This window comes from Chelonus insularis, unplaced genomic scaffold (assembly GCF_013357705.1).
Source record: "Chelonus insularis isolate UGA/USDA-ARS -01 unplaced genomic scaffold, ASM1335770v1 contig_28_pilon, whole genome shotgun sequence".
Taxonomy (NCBI): Eukaryota; Metazoa; Arthropoda; class Insecta; order Hymenoptera; family Braconidae; genus Chelonus; species Chelonus insularis.
Window position 1 is genome coordinate 435,298 of NW_023276469.1, and position 12,129 is coordinate 447,426.

General features: G+C 30.8%; 1 protein-coding gene across 3 annotated transcripts in view; it reads left to right on the forward strand.

Moving 5' to 3' along the window:
• The first annotated feature begins 466 nt into the window (after nucleotides 1–466).
• fbp (fructose-1,6-bisphosphatase) overlaps nucleotides 467–12,129 on the forward strand; it is a 115,308-nt gene continuing 103,645 nt past the window's right edge. The window contains exons 1-3 of one of the 3 annotated variants that reach the window (XM_035080436.1): nucleotides 467–787; nucleotides 9,766–10,227; nucleotides 11,866–12,058. In XM_035080436.1, the coding sequence (XP_034936327.1) occupies nucleotides 615–787; nucleotides 9,766–10,227; nucleotides 11,866–12,058 (828 nt within the window). In that variant the 5' untranslated portion in view covers nucleotides 467–614. The remainder of the gene's footprint in view (nucleotides 788–9,765; nucleotides 10,228–11,865; nucleotides 12,059–12,129) is intronic. The other 2 variants (XM_035080437.1, XM_035080435.1) reach the window with 2 other exon arrangements.

Below are 12,129 nucleotides of genomic sequence, written 5' to 3' on the forward strand. Positions count from 1 at the left end.
GAGTATCAAATAATAGTTCAAAAGCATGTACGTTTGATGGAATTATTAACAATCGTGATTTTTGCGAAAGAATTCGAATGGGAAAGTATACATTTCTGAACTCAGAATAAAAAAATAAGTCGGTATAGGATACTTCACTTCTTCAATTTTTTGAAGAAACGACCCAATGCGGTATTTTGATGTTTTTTACGTATGTTAAAAGTATCTACAATGGCAATTGATTAGGCAACATAATTTCAACTGAATTGAATATTAAATTTAGATTAAGAGTGTCATATCTACAGTTATTTTCTTATTTGTGTTGGGGACAATTACTGATATTCATTACTCAAGTATAAAAATTTATGAAATAAGAATCAACATCAATACTTTTATTTTCTACAGATAATATAAACAAAACTCATAATTTGTAACGTATGTCATATTAATGTCATTTTGACATCAAACGATTGTGACGAACTGAGATAAATTAATCGATTCGGACTCAAAAGTTCGTGGGTAGATAACAGCAAAGATAAAATGTGACAGCCGTGTGATAATATTATAGTCGGCTTATAGTCGTTGTTACGAGTCAACAATTATCGGTATTCGTACATATTTTTGCTTTACGGATAATGGCGTTGTTCTCAGAATTTAGTTCCAAAATTATATTATTACCACAATATTTAATAACAAGAAGTAATGAGGATTGCAATTTCAATCCCAATTTAGTTGAGTTACTGTTAAATATACAATCATCAGTTAAACTAATACGAGCAACAATAAGTGACGCATATAGATTTGATCTGTAAGTATTAGATTTCTTTTGTTCTTAATAATTTCTGAAACTTCAGATTTTTCCTGATAATAATTAATCAGATCATGAGAAGGTAAATGAGTCAAAAACATCTTTACCTCTTACCGACCTAAAGGGGAATATGAGAAGGTAATTGCAATATTTCTATAGTAGAATTAGCTGTCCGTAATTTTTGTCTTTCGTAAATTTATGTAACGCCAGAGATTGTGGAAATCATTCATTGTAGTATATCATCTATTTTGTATGAATTTTTAAATTTGATGCATTACTAATTGTGATGATGTCATAATATTATGAAGACATAAAATTTCAACAATTCATTTTTAGAATTACTGATAAAATTATCATGCACAATGTTCAAATAAATTTCTTGTAAGCATATAGACCATACAAAATGCGTTGAAAATTAAAAGTTCATCGAACATTAACCGATTCTATTCATTAGGCTGTTGTCAGTGACGATAGACATAACTAAAAAATTGTGACTACATGGCAAAACATGGTTTTCTGTTCCTGAAAAAATTATATTTTTTTTATTAAACATCTTAAAAACAATGCATTAGAAATCGAAATACGATTAGTTATTCTTATTTTAATATCAATATGTATATATTAATAAATGGGATATTAATTTGTTTATATCAGAAGTTCCACAGTTTTTCCAAGCAATGAATCATAGATCACCAACAAATAAACTAAGAATTTTTTTATCTTTCAATCAAAAGCTACATTTATGTTAAATTAAAAAAATAACTTGGCACCGATCAAGTATTATTATCTTTTTGAACAAAAAATAAAAAATGAGAATTTAAAAAAATTTGTCAAAATGTGTAATTTTTTTTTTAATTTTTAATTCCGAATTTTAAAAAAATAAATATTTTTCTCACTTCAACCGTTTTTCGATCTTTCGGTGGTATAAATATTTTCTTTGAAGCGCGTTTCGCTAAAAAATAAACTTACAATCCTATGTAACTTTACAAAATATCTGACTTATTCTACTACTTTACGCGAAAAGTCGTGTTCATTCAATGGTTCACAATTTCGGGTGAATTCGTAGTAACTTGATCTATTTATTTGAAGGTTCGTGAACTAAATAGAATTTGCACAAATAGATTTGTATTTGATTGATAAACTGCATTTCAACTCGAATTAGCACATATTTTTGTTTTCAATTTGCATGAATAGATTCACGTTTATTTGATGATTCGCAATTTTATTCGAATTAGCACAAATCTGTTTTTTTCTCTTCGGTATTATTGCGTTTTAATTTTTCATTTATCTACTTAGTAGCATTCATGTATTGGTTTGAATACTCTGTATTGTTAATTAATCAAAATTTTTATTGAATATTAATGAAATAATTTATTTTTCTTAATTGTTTTTTAAATGTTCTATATTATTTATTGATGAAAAAATAAGTGAATAATAGACAAACAAATATTTATGTATAATCTTATGAGAACAACTGGTTAAGTGAATAATAGCATCCATATTTTTGCTGTAAATCTGTTTGTTTTGTTTGTCGTTAGATTCTGGTGCAAAATTCATAGCGAAATACAGAAACAGACAACTTATGACACTGCTGCAGAGTCTGTCATTTTGCTTTCTTCTAAAAAAGAATCTAGTTCATGAATACTTTTATCTACATACACCCGAATTTCTGTAATGTCAGTTACAGTTATTTTTGAAACAAATTGTTTGCTACAAAGCTTCTCTCATATTGTCTAATTATTTTATCTGTTTTAAACGTCTTTGTTAAGATGTTAAACCATTTTTATCAAAAAGGAAAAAAAGCTATAATGTATTTTGAGATGATTTTTTTTATAATTATACAGAAATATATCTATCCAAGCTCGTTTTCAAAAAAACTTATCGGATTACATCTAAACTTTCCAGACATGTACATAGGGGCGTTTATAGTATATTATGTGCGTGGTCACGTGAGTGAGCGATAATTGACCCAGGCAAATAAAGACAATGCGAGCAGTGCTAACGCACGCATTGATTTTATGAGTACGGAGTAATTATTGCTCACTGAGTGTCCACGTATGTACGATATTCTATATGACAGAGGTTCATTATAAGATTCGAATTATTCTAACCGTAAATAGGAGCGCTAAAAAGCAAAGCCCCTTACCGGGGACCCAGAGGGCGGAGCTCCCTGAAACAAAAAAAAAATTTATATATTGTCTATGTTGTCAGCATAATTTTATTTTATAAAAGTACAAAAACTTATTCTATTGTCGAAAAAAAATTAATAATAATTTAAACAGCAATAACGACGCACAGAAGTTCTCATTGCTGGCAGTTTGGGAAAACCAGTCATACCTACCTTTTTTTTAGTATAAGAAAAAAAAAGGTTCTTCCTAATTTGTTCAATTTCTTTCCAATTTTCTTCCTTACATCCTTTTCGGAGGGCATTCGTTCGAAGTCGATCTTCTTATCTATTTTCAATATGTTCAAAGAGAATTTACAAAAAATATCTCAACAGTTCTCTACTTGAAATGTAACTAAAAAATCTTTACGAACATTATGTATAAACGGCTATTTTTATTATTGAAGGATTTATTTTGAAATTTATTATTCAGTGGAAATAACCATTATGAATTAGACAATTTAAAAATTTGTTTTTGCTCTATCTCTTACCGTTTTCGAGACATAAGCATTTTTCAAAAAAAAATGAATAAATATTGAAATTAAGAAAAATAACATGATACTAGCTGCATTTGAAAGATGCATAACGGTTCTTTTTCCGGAGTTCGGCCATATCAGTGTCAACAAACACATTAACAACTCACTGCTCTGGACGACGTCAAACTCTAGTGATGATAGTTGAGATCCTGCAGGTGATATTTTCGCGAGAAAACATTGTTCACATGTATGATGCAGTAACCTGTTATTATCAAAATTGAATGACTTGTCTAGTCTATTGAGTACCTTGGATGTGCATCACGTCTCATCGGTTATAGTCTCCCATAGACTTATCATTATTAAAATTTATTTAAATTTTGTACAGGTATTATTCACAAAAAATGTAATACATCAAAATGTAGATGAAATCATAATTAAATGTGCTTACTTTTATCATGGAAGTGAATCATACAGACTAGAATATTGAATATAATTTATTATTGTGTTATGTAATAATTATTTACACGAATTGCTTCACAAGTTGTAAATGAACATAATAGTAACAATAGAAAAAAATTTATTTTAAACATTCATGATGATTTAATTGTACACATCCAACAGGATTATTTAAAAACGGAGAATCTAAAACCATAATTAACTCATTTATCTCTAATACATTTACTATTGACACACTTTGATCGCTTAACTCATTTAATTCTACTAAATATGTGAATTTACAATTATGATCTTTTGAAGGATTATGAATTTTTTCAAAAAACCTCCCAATGGCATAACATTCCAAACTATTTCGTGATTTGATTAAAACAAATATTTCAATCTTAAATATCGTATTATTCAATAGCAAAACATTAGAATTATCGCGTTTTTTGGATCTTATATAAGATGTACTTTGTATTTGTTGCCGATTAATGATTGCTCTAGAATAGAAACTAATGAATTCATCCTTATCAATTTTAATTCCACTACTATGAATAACAGATTTAAAAAACTTTACTCTGTCATTATTTAAATTTACAGGAGATCCAAGTAGATGGATATTATGAATAGAAACTGAAGATTTAGGCAAATGATCCCGATTTAATATCTGATGTATCAAATATTTTTCTTTTGAAGATGTGTAGTTGTCACAATATTGTTCCAAATTAATGACTGCTGAATTCAGTTCAAAAGAGAAGCAAATTTGGGACGGTACATTATTAGAGCTGTTTACATAATTTTTTACAACTTGATTGTAATCCTCATATTTAAGGCACTATGAGTCCACAACGGTCCCCAATTTAATACACTTGCAAGTAAATGTGCTAATAGATGAACGTTGAATGTTAGATGATTTTCTCTATATAATTCTTTAACTCCTGCAATGAACTCAATCAAGCATTGGTTTGCATAATGTATTTCTGATTTAAGAATTAAATATTTGAACAAAATTGAAACGCGATCTACTAAAAGACTCCAGTGCTTGTATATTCTTGTTTATTAGGAATCACTGAGTTCATTGTTGGCAAACTATAATATAATAACCATGCCACAAACTCATGAGCCTTTCAATGATGACGATCAGACATCGGTCTTGGTGTCCGAGATAATTTTGAGGTCGGTCGATAAGAACACAAGATTTGATCAAACGTCTTCAGAAATGGATAAAAATAAAAATCTTCTCTATTATTACAACTATCGAACCAGAGATTACAAAACTGCCTACAAACACCTAATGCCACACAGTGCATCCAATCAACGTCTAAGTTATTGATTTTAAAATTTGGTATGTCGCACAGAATAGATTTTTTCTTTATTCCTTTTATTTCTCTCTCACAGTGGATTAATGTATCATTATGATTGCGAAGACCATCACCAAATAGATTTGATTTAGTAATTTGGTATATTCTTTTACGGCTATTATTTATTTTTACTGTTTCTGCAGAATTGAAACACAAACCACAACCGTAGTCACCGTTAAATTGAGTTCCACACCCTAACCTTGGTCGGTCAATTGAATCTGCGATAATATTTAAAACTTGACATTTTTTTGTGTATGAGACTCCATTGTTTGTATAAATGAAGCCTAATTTATATAAATCTTGACACTCAGTAACCAATGGTTTCAAATATTTATTAGTAGAAGGTTTCCCTTTACCAAACCATAAACTAACAAGCATAACGTTTTTTCTTCTTATTTCAGGAGGTAGTTCATTTAAAGTCCACAGAACAGGGTACACAGACATTTGAGAACTTTTAAAAATTGGAGTTCCATCAATACTGAAATTTATACTCACAAAATTTTTGGGAACATTTCGTTTATACAAAGAACCATCGTAAATATCGTCAATTGTTCTTTTTTTCTTTCTTGCTATTGAATCGACCATCTTGTCATGATATTTCTCACACAAACGCTCGAGCTGATTTTTTAATGGGATGTACGTGAAAAAATTACCTGGAGTTTTTGGAGAAAACAACATAGTTTTTCGTTATTAACACATTTTGTATTTGGTTGTGGGCCTACATAACAGTGGCATTCAGAACATAAATGATGAGTATTCATTGGAGTTGAAAATAATTTACTGATTTCTTTAAAATTATAAACAGAAATATTTCCAAAAGAATTGGAATAAGTACTTACTATATCAGCAATTTCAGAGCAAGCTTCGAAAACTAAATTATATTTCAATTTGAGTGCATTAAATAGTTTCGAGTGAGTTCAATTAGGTCAGGAGAATTGTAATGGGTTTAGTTGAACAATCTGTTCGAAACCAAGGTGTAATTTATTTAAGTTAAGAGTAAATTTGCTAAGTGCCTCCAAAACGCACGTGATTGAGCATCAGAGATCTTGAGAGTGGATTATCTAGAACAAAGCAAGTATGATTTTTGAATTGAAATATTCCAGCGAGTCTAGTTTCTTTCGAGAAAAATTTTCTGGGCTTAACATAAGTTAAGACCAGATTTATTTTATAGAAAAAAAATGCGCTGAATCGAATGGACTCATTTCCAGCCGAAAAAGTCGGCCGCGTCACAGTTTTTTTTTTAAATTTAAAACTCAATTATTTCGATGAATCGACATATTTTAACTCATATCCTATGAACAAAGCCGATATCGATAATACTTCACTGGACAGAGTTTTTCCTTATACTTTAAGGAATAGTTTTGTCATCTTAATTTTCCAAAATTCCATTTCATTTGGAAAGCGCAGAATTTAAATAATTGACTCCACTTGGAATTGGCCCTTCTTCATGATAATTAATATCTTCATTATCTTTCGAATGTTTCCATTGTTCTTGATCGTAAATATGAGTTAAATGTAATTATCGATAAAAGATTGCTACTTACAATTTTGTATGTGTATAAAAACTTTTAACTTCAATATCTCGCTTTGTTTTTAAATAATAAAAATTTTATTCCTCATTTCCACTTATTTTTGGTCTAATTATCTACAAATGTCGCCAAATGGCAGTGACACGGTAACTGAAGTATCCGTACTTCTAAGTAGAATGTTAATAGTTGTGAGAGTACTTTCTGTCATTATCTGCCTGCAAACATTTTATTTCTCTGTAAGTCTGTTTGTCAACTATCTTTAAAGACGTCTCAAAATTTTGAGAACATCCCTTTTCTCGTTAAAAAAGAATATGACTCACCATCTCGAACTTTTATCAATGATCATCTCGCTTGTCTCTAAGTTCTTATTCTCAATGACCAAACTACGTTCAAACGATCAATTCCTCAAATCCATTTATATGGAAGGTTCGTCATAAGCATCTAAGAATCCAGCTTATTCTCACATTTAGAGAAGCCGTTGGTGGCCAGCAGGAATCTAGAACGAGGAGTACTTCGTGAGCAGACCGCCAACCGTTGGTGGTGGAGCAAAAGTGCATCATCTGTAGCAGCCATTGTTGTCATTAGAACTACAAGGAACATCACTAAGCAGAATACGCTTTTGTTGGAATACTCATTACAATCGGGCATGAGTAAGTGGTGTGGCTTCATTTTATTCCAGTGTATAAATAACCATTGTATTAAATAATAATTCAGGGTGATCACGAAACGCCATGGGTTAGGTTATTTTTGTGGCCACGAATCAAGGGCTGTATTTCAGGTCTCTTAGTGGACTGAGACATTAGTAACAATCATTCAAATTATATTCAAGTCACTACTGACATCGAATCTTCATAAATTTATTGAATCAAATAAAAATTTGTCACTCTCTATTAAGTGATAATTGATAGTGGTTGATTCATGCCAATTCACACTGAGAAAAAACCATTTGAACGACGTTTAATACACTTAGCGGAACAGAAACGTACACTGATATCATTGTAAGATAAATTATCATCACACTAATTATTTTAACGATAAAGTTTGAAATGCTCAACCACCCCAGCGAAACTGTTGTCACCAAACTCTTACTGACCTTAGGCTGACTAGGCTACCTTAGCAACCCCAGTGAGAAACCTGCTAACTCCACAAAATCTCCGGATGGGCGCTAGGCAGTCCTCAGTCTGCGGTTTATAAAATAATGAGGAATCTCTCCATTTCAGCAATAACAATACTTCAGTATCTATTTCAAGATTGGGTCTGGTTCAATAACTAAGTCCCTTTGAATATCTCAAGGTGACTTAATTTTATTAATAAAATTCAATCAATTTCACAATGTTTACACGCTGCCAACTAACATCTATACCATTTCTCGCGATTTCTTCTACTTCTCCATCAAGATTCTCTATTTGACTACACACGCGCTACACACATACATTCAATTATAATATAAATTTCATCATACGATACAATTTCTGTGCTTACTGCTCGTTGGATCTAATCTACAACTTTGTTGCACTACTGCTGATCTCGTCTCTTTGGATCAGGACAGGCACGTTCCAACAGGCTTGAATTTCTCCAGAATTCAAATTTACTTATTAAAGATCCGGGCGGTACCGCTGCTAATTGATTCTCATTTGACTATTGTTCTGCTGGTCAATCGAAGGTATTTATTTATTATAATTACGAGATTAGGCGTTTGTCATTGCCTAATAACTAATTTCATTTCTAATAAAATGACTAAGAGGATGAGGCTCAGTCAAATACCTGTGTCCCTTAATGTCCTTAATATTATACATTAAATTGTTCCGTTAACCAACATATCTCAGGATTGACGTAATAGATAGCCATCGAACGGTGTTTCAGAGTGATGTATGAGGGACTTGAACTTCTCTTTAGCCCTCGAACGCATTGCGTTGGCACTAAAATTAGTTTCGGCGAAATATTAATAGAATTTCAGTATCTGTTCTTTCATTCAGTGAAGTCGAGTGATTACAGGTGATGACACACCCCTCGTGAGACTCAAACTCTTATTCGCATAATTATTCATAAATAAACAAATAAATGTTGAAGCTAACCGATCCAATTAGATGAATTATTTAAGGACAATTACAGAATAAATCTTATTATTCTGGTAAATAGCACCTTAACTGATTTCCTACCTGGCGCCCTAATTTACCATAAGTTTTATTACAAGTAATGGAAATTTATTAACTTTCGATAAGTCATATGTAATTTATATTCGTTAAAAAAAAGAAAAGAATTTCAATGCATTTGACGTCGTCATCGCATAACACCCTCTTCTTTTTATATCCGTGAGTATATGGCTCACCGCGTGCATCTCATCACTTCTGTTTGCATTCTTGAGTGTTGACACACAATAGCTGATCTTTGTTCAAAAATGTACTAGTTGGCATCACTAGAAAAATCTTTTCGATTGTTACACCATTTTTTACGTCAGTTTAGTGAACTGAAAATGTTTCTTTGAAATTTTCTTCATCTTCGAAAAAACTCCTTATGCGATGAACAGCCCCAAAATCTTAGTTTTTTCACAGAAGAAAAGCAACACGGTCCTTCTTTAGTGTCGATTAAGTAACTAGTATCGGTAAAAAAAGAAATGCTGAACTATTACCCTTATATTATGATTTATTGCTAAGCCTTCCGTGAATGGATGAGTAATCCTCTTTGTTGTGATGTTCCAGGTTATAGTTTTCTACTTAAATGATTATTTATTAACCTGCATATCAATGAATAAAGTAGAAACTTGAAGAAGAGTACAAAGTGGTTGGAATTTTCGTACGACACTTATTCAAAGAAATAAAAAAGTCCATAACAATTCGTAATAGATGCTAAACAACTTACATTATATGTTTTCGGTTCCGTATGAATATTTTACAGTAGTCGATGCGATTTTAGGGCATGTTTTTTTTTTGGAATTCAGCGAACCGAGTAATTATTTCTACTTCTCCGTCGAAATGTAATGTTCATGAAATATTCTTTTTTTGTGTTTTAGAGGAGGATCAACCGGGCTGAATAATTTTCAAGGTGAAAACGTAAAAAATCTCGACCAGATAAGCAATAATATATTCATTTCAACGTTTTCGTCTTCAAAACTTGTAAGTTTACTGATAAGTGAAGAAAATGAAAAAATTATTGAAGTATGTGATGATATACAAGGAAAGTATATCATTTGCTTTGATCCTCTCGACGGCTCATCAAATATTGATTGTTCATTATCAATTGGCTCTATTTTTGGAATCTACTACGTAAGAAGTTGTACTTCAAAATGCGATATGTTGAATACGTTACGTAAAGAAAACCTAGTCGCAACTGGGTATGCATTATATGGCTCTACGACAATGATTGTACTGTCGATTGGTTCTACTGTGAATGGATTTACTTACAGTGAAAAAATTGGTGAATTTCTCTTGACTCATAAAAACATAAAAATACCGAAGCGCGGAAATATATACAGGTATGATATAATATTGGTTTTCTAAGTTAAAAAACTAGTTTTTTCAAGTTCTATTAACGAAGTTATTCAAATAATTTGATTTTCTGTATTACGGAATTTTTCCGCTAAAACAAAAAGTGAATGTGCACTACATTAACACTTTTTGACTGGAAACCTATAAAATAAATATAATCATTATATTTATAGAAAACTGTTGAAATGAAATATACATATACTTTCCTAAACTTCAGTGTAGTTATCAATAAGCAAAAGCTCAACAGTACCTCATGTAATCATGTGTATTCTAAAAGTAACCTCACATAACGATTTGGGACAGATATCATGGCATCTAATTACGAGATGTTAACTACTACATAGTAACACTGCATCATCGAAGGGTGCAGATATCTCTGAAAATCATAAAAAATCGTTGGTAATAATGAAAGAAATTCCTGCATTATAACCCGATAGGCTATAAATTACCCTACATCAAGTTTAATCAAATTATTCCATGACCTCTAAAATTAGACATTACGTTAAACACGAAAAAAAAATCTTCGTTTGTAACATAGCAAATTTTTTTACCTTTGACTGATAAATTTAATACTATGAAATCAAAGTGTCCCGTAAAAATCATGACGTATTCGCAACCCTGAAAGAATTGGGCAAAAACTTGCACTAAGTTTGCATAACAATTGTAGGAAATTTTCTTACAAGCATGAAATAACATCCTTACAAGAAAATGTACAAAATTTAAATTATCAAGTGTCAAGTTTCGATTTTAAAAAAAATCTCTGCGTCAAAAACTGAGCATCCGTGAATAACAGAAATCATACAACATCATACAATTTCATAGCATGAATATTACTAATATTCATATCATTTTTTTAAATTCAGGTTGTTAACAAAATGTCAACTTGAATGAACGTAAGCGGTTACGATAGGAATGAGGGTGCTGAAACAAAGCTATTAAGAAGTCAAATTCACGAAAAAAAAAATAATTCCCATTTTTCAGCACTATCAATAAAAAATATATGTAGTCACTAAAAAATAAATAAATATCACTTGAACTAAATAAATCTTAATAAAAATCACTGAATTTTTTACTTGGATGTCTAAAAAATAACTATACTCGGTGTGTTCGGTATTATTGATCTACGACACGAGCTCAACACGCTTCCAAAGTTAAGCAAGAATAAGATTTTGCACGTGGCATTAGCCTAGCATGCAATGAAAGATGAATTGTAATCAATGGGGAGAATTTACGATAAAATATCTTGAAATATTTGTTGAATTAACTTTAGAATAAATACCTAAGCATTTTCTGTTACTCTGAATGTCACAAACTTCACAGATTGATTTAAGAAAATGAGATATAGATTGAATAGTTGAAAATGGCCTGTTAACGTGGACGAAAACAGAAAAATAATGGCGACAGTAACTTCATTTAGAGTATATAACTATTTGGTCTATTTGTTATCGACACTAAGATGATCACCGAAATTCCCGTCAGCTGATTATTCAAACTTAAAAATTTGTTAATTATCAACACAGATACATGCATTTGGTTTCATATGTATTTACAAGTATTACGTAAAATCCTAATATTTTCGTGTAATTCAATGAGTTTGTTGATTTTTTTCTTTTTTTTTTTTCAAGTATAAATGAAGCTTATGAAGAATCATGGTCAGAAGGAATCAAATACTATATAAAATCTAAGAAAAACAAGTCAATGCATAGCAGTCAGTACAGCTCCCGATATATCGGTGCTATGGTTGCAGATGTTCATAGAACTATTTTGCATGGTGGGATATTCATATATCCTGCGACCCGTAGTCATCCACAGGGAAAGGTAAGAGTTTGAAGGGATAAGTATGGAAGATTTATCAAGCTCGTAATAAGATTTTCTGACCATTCATCAAT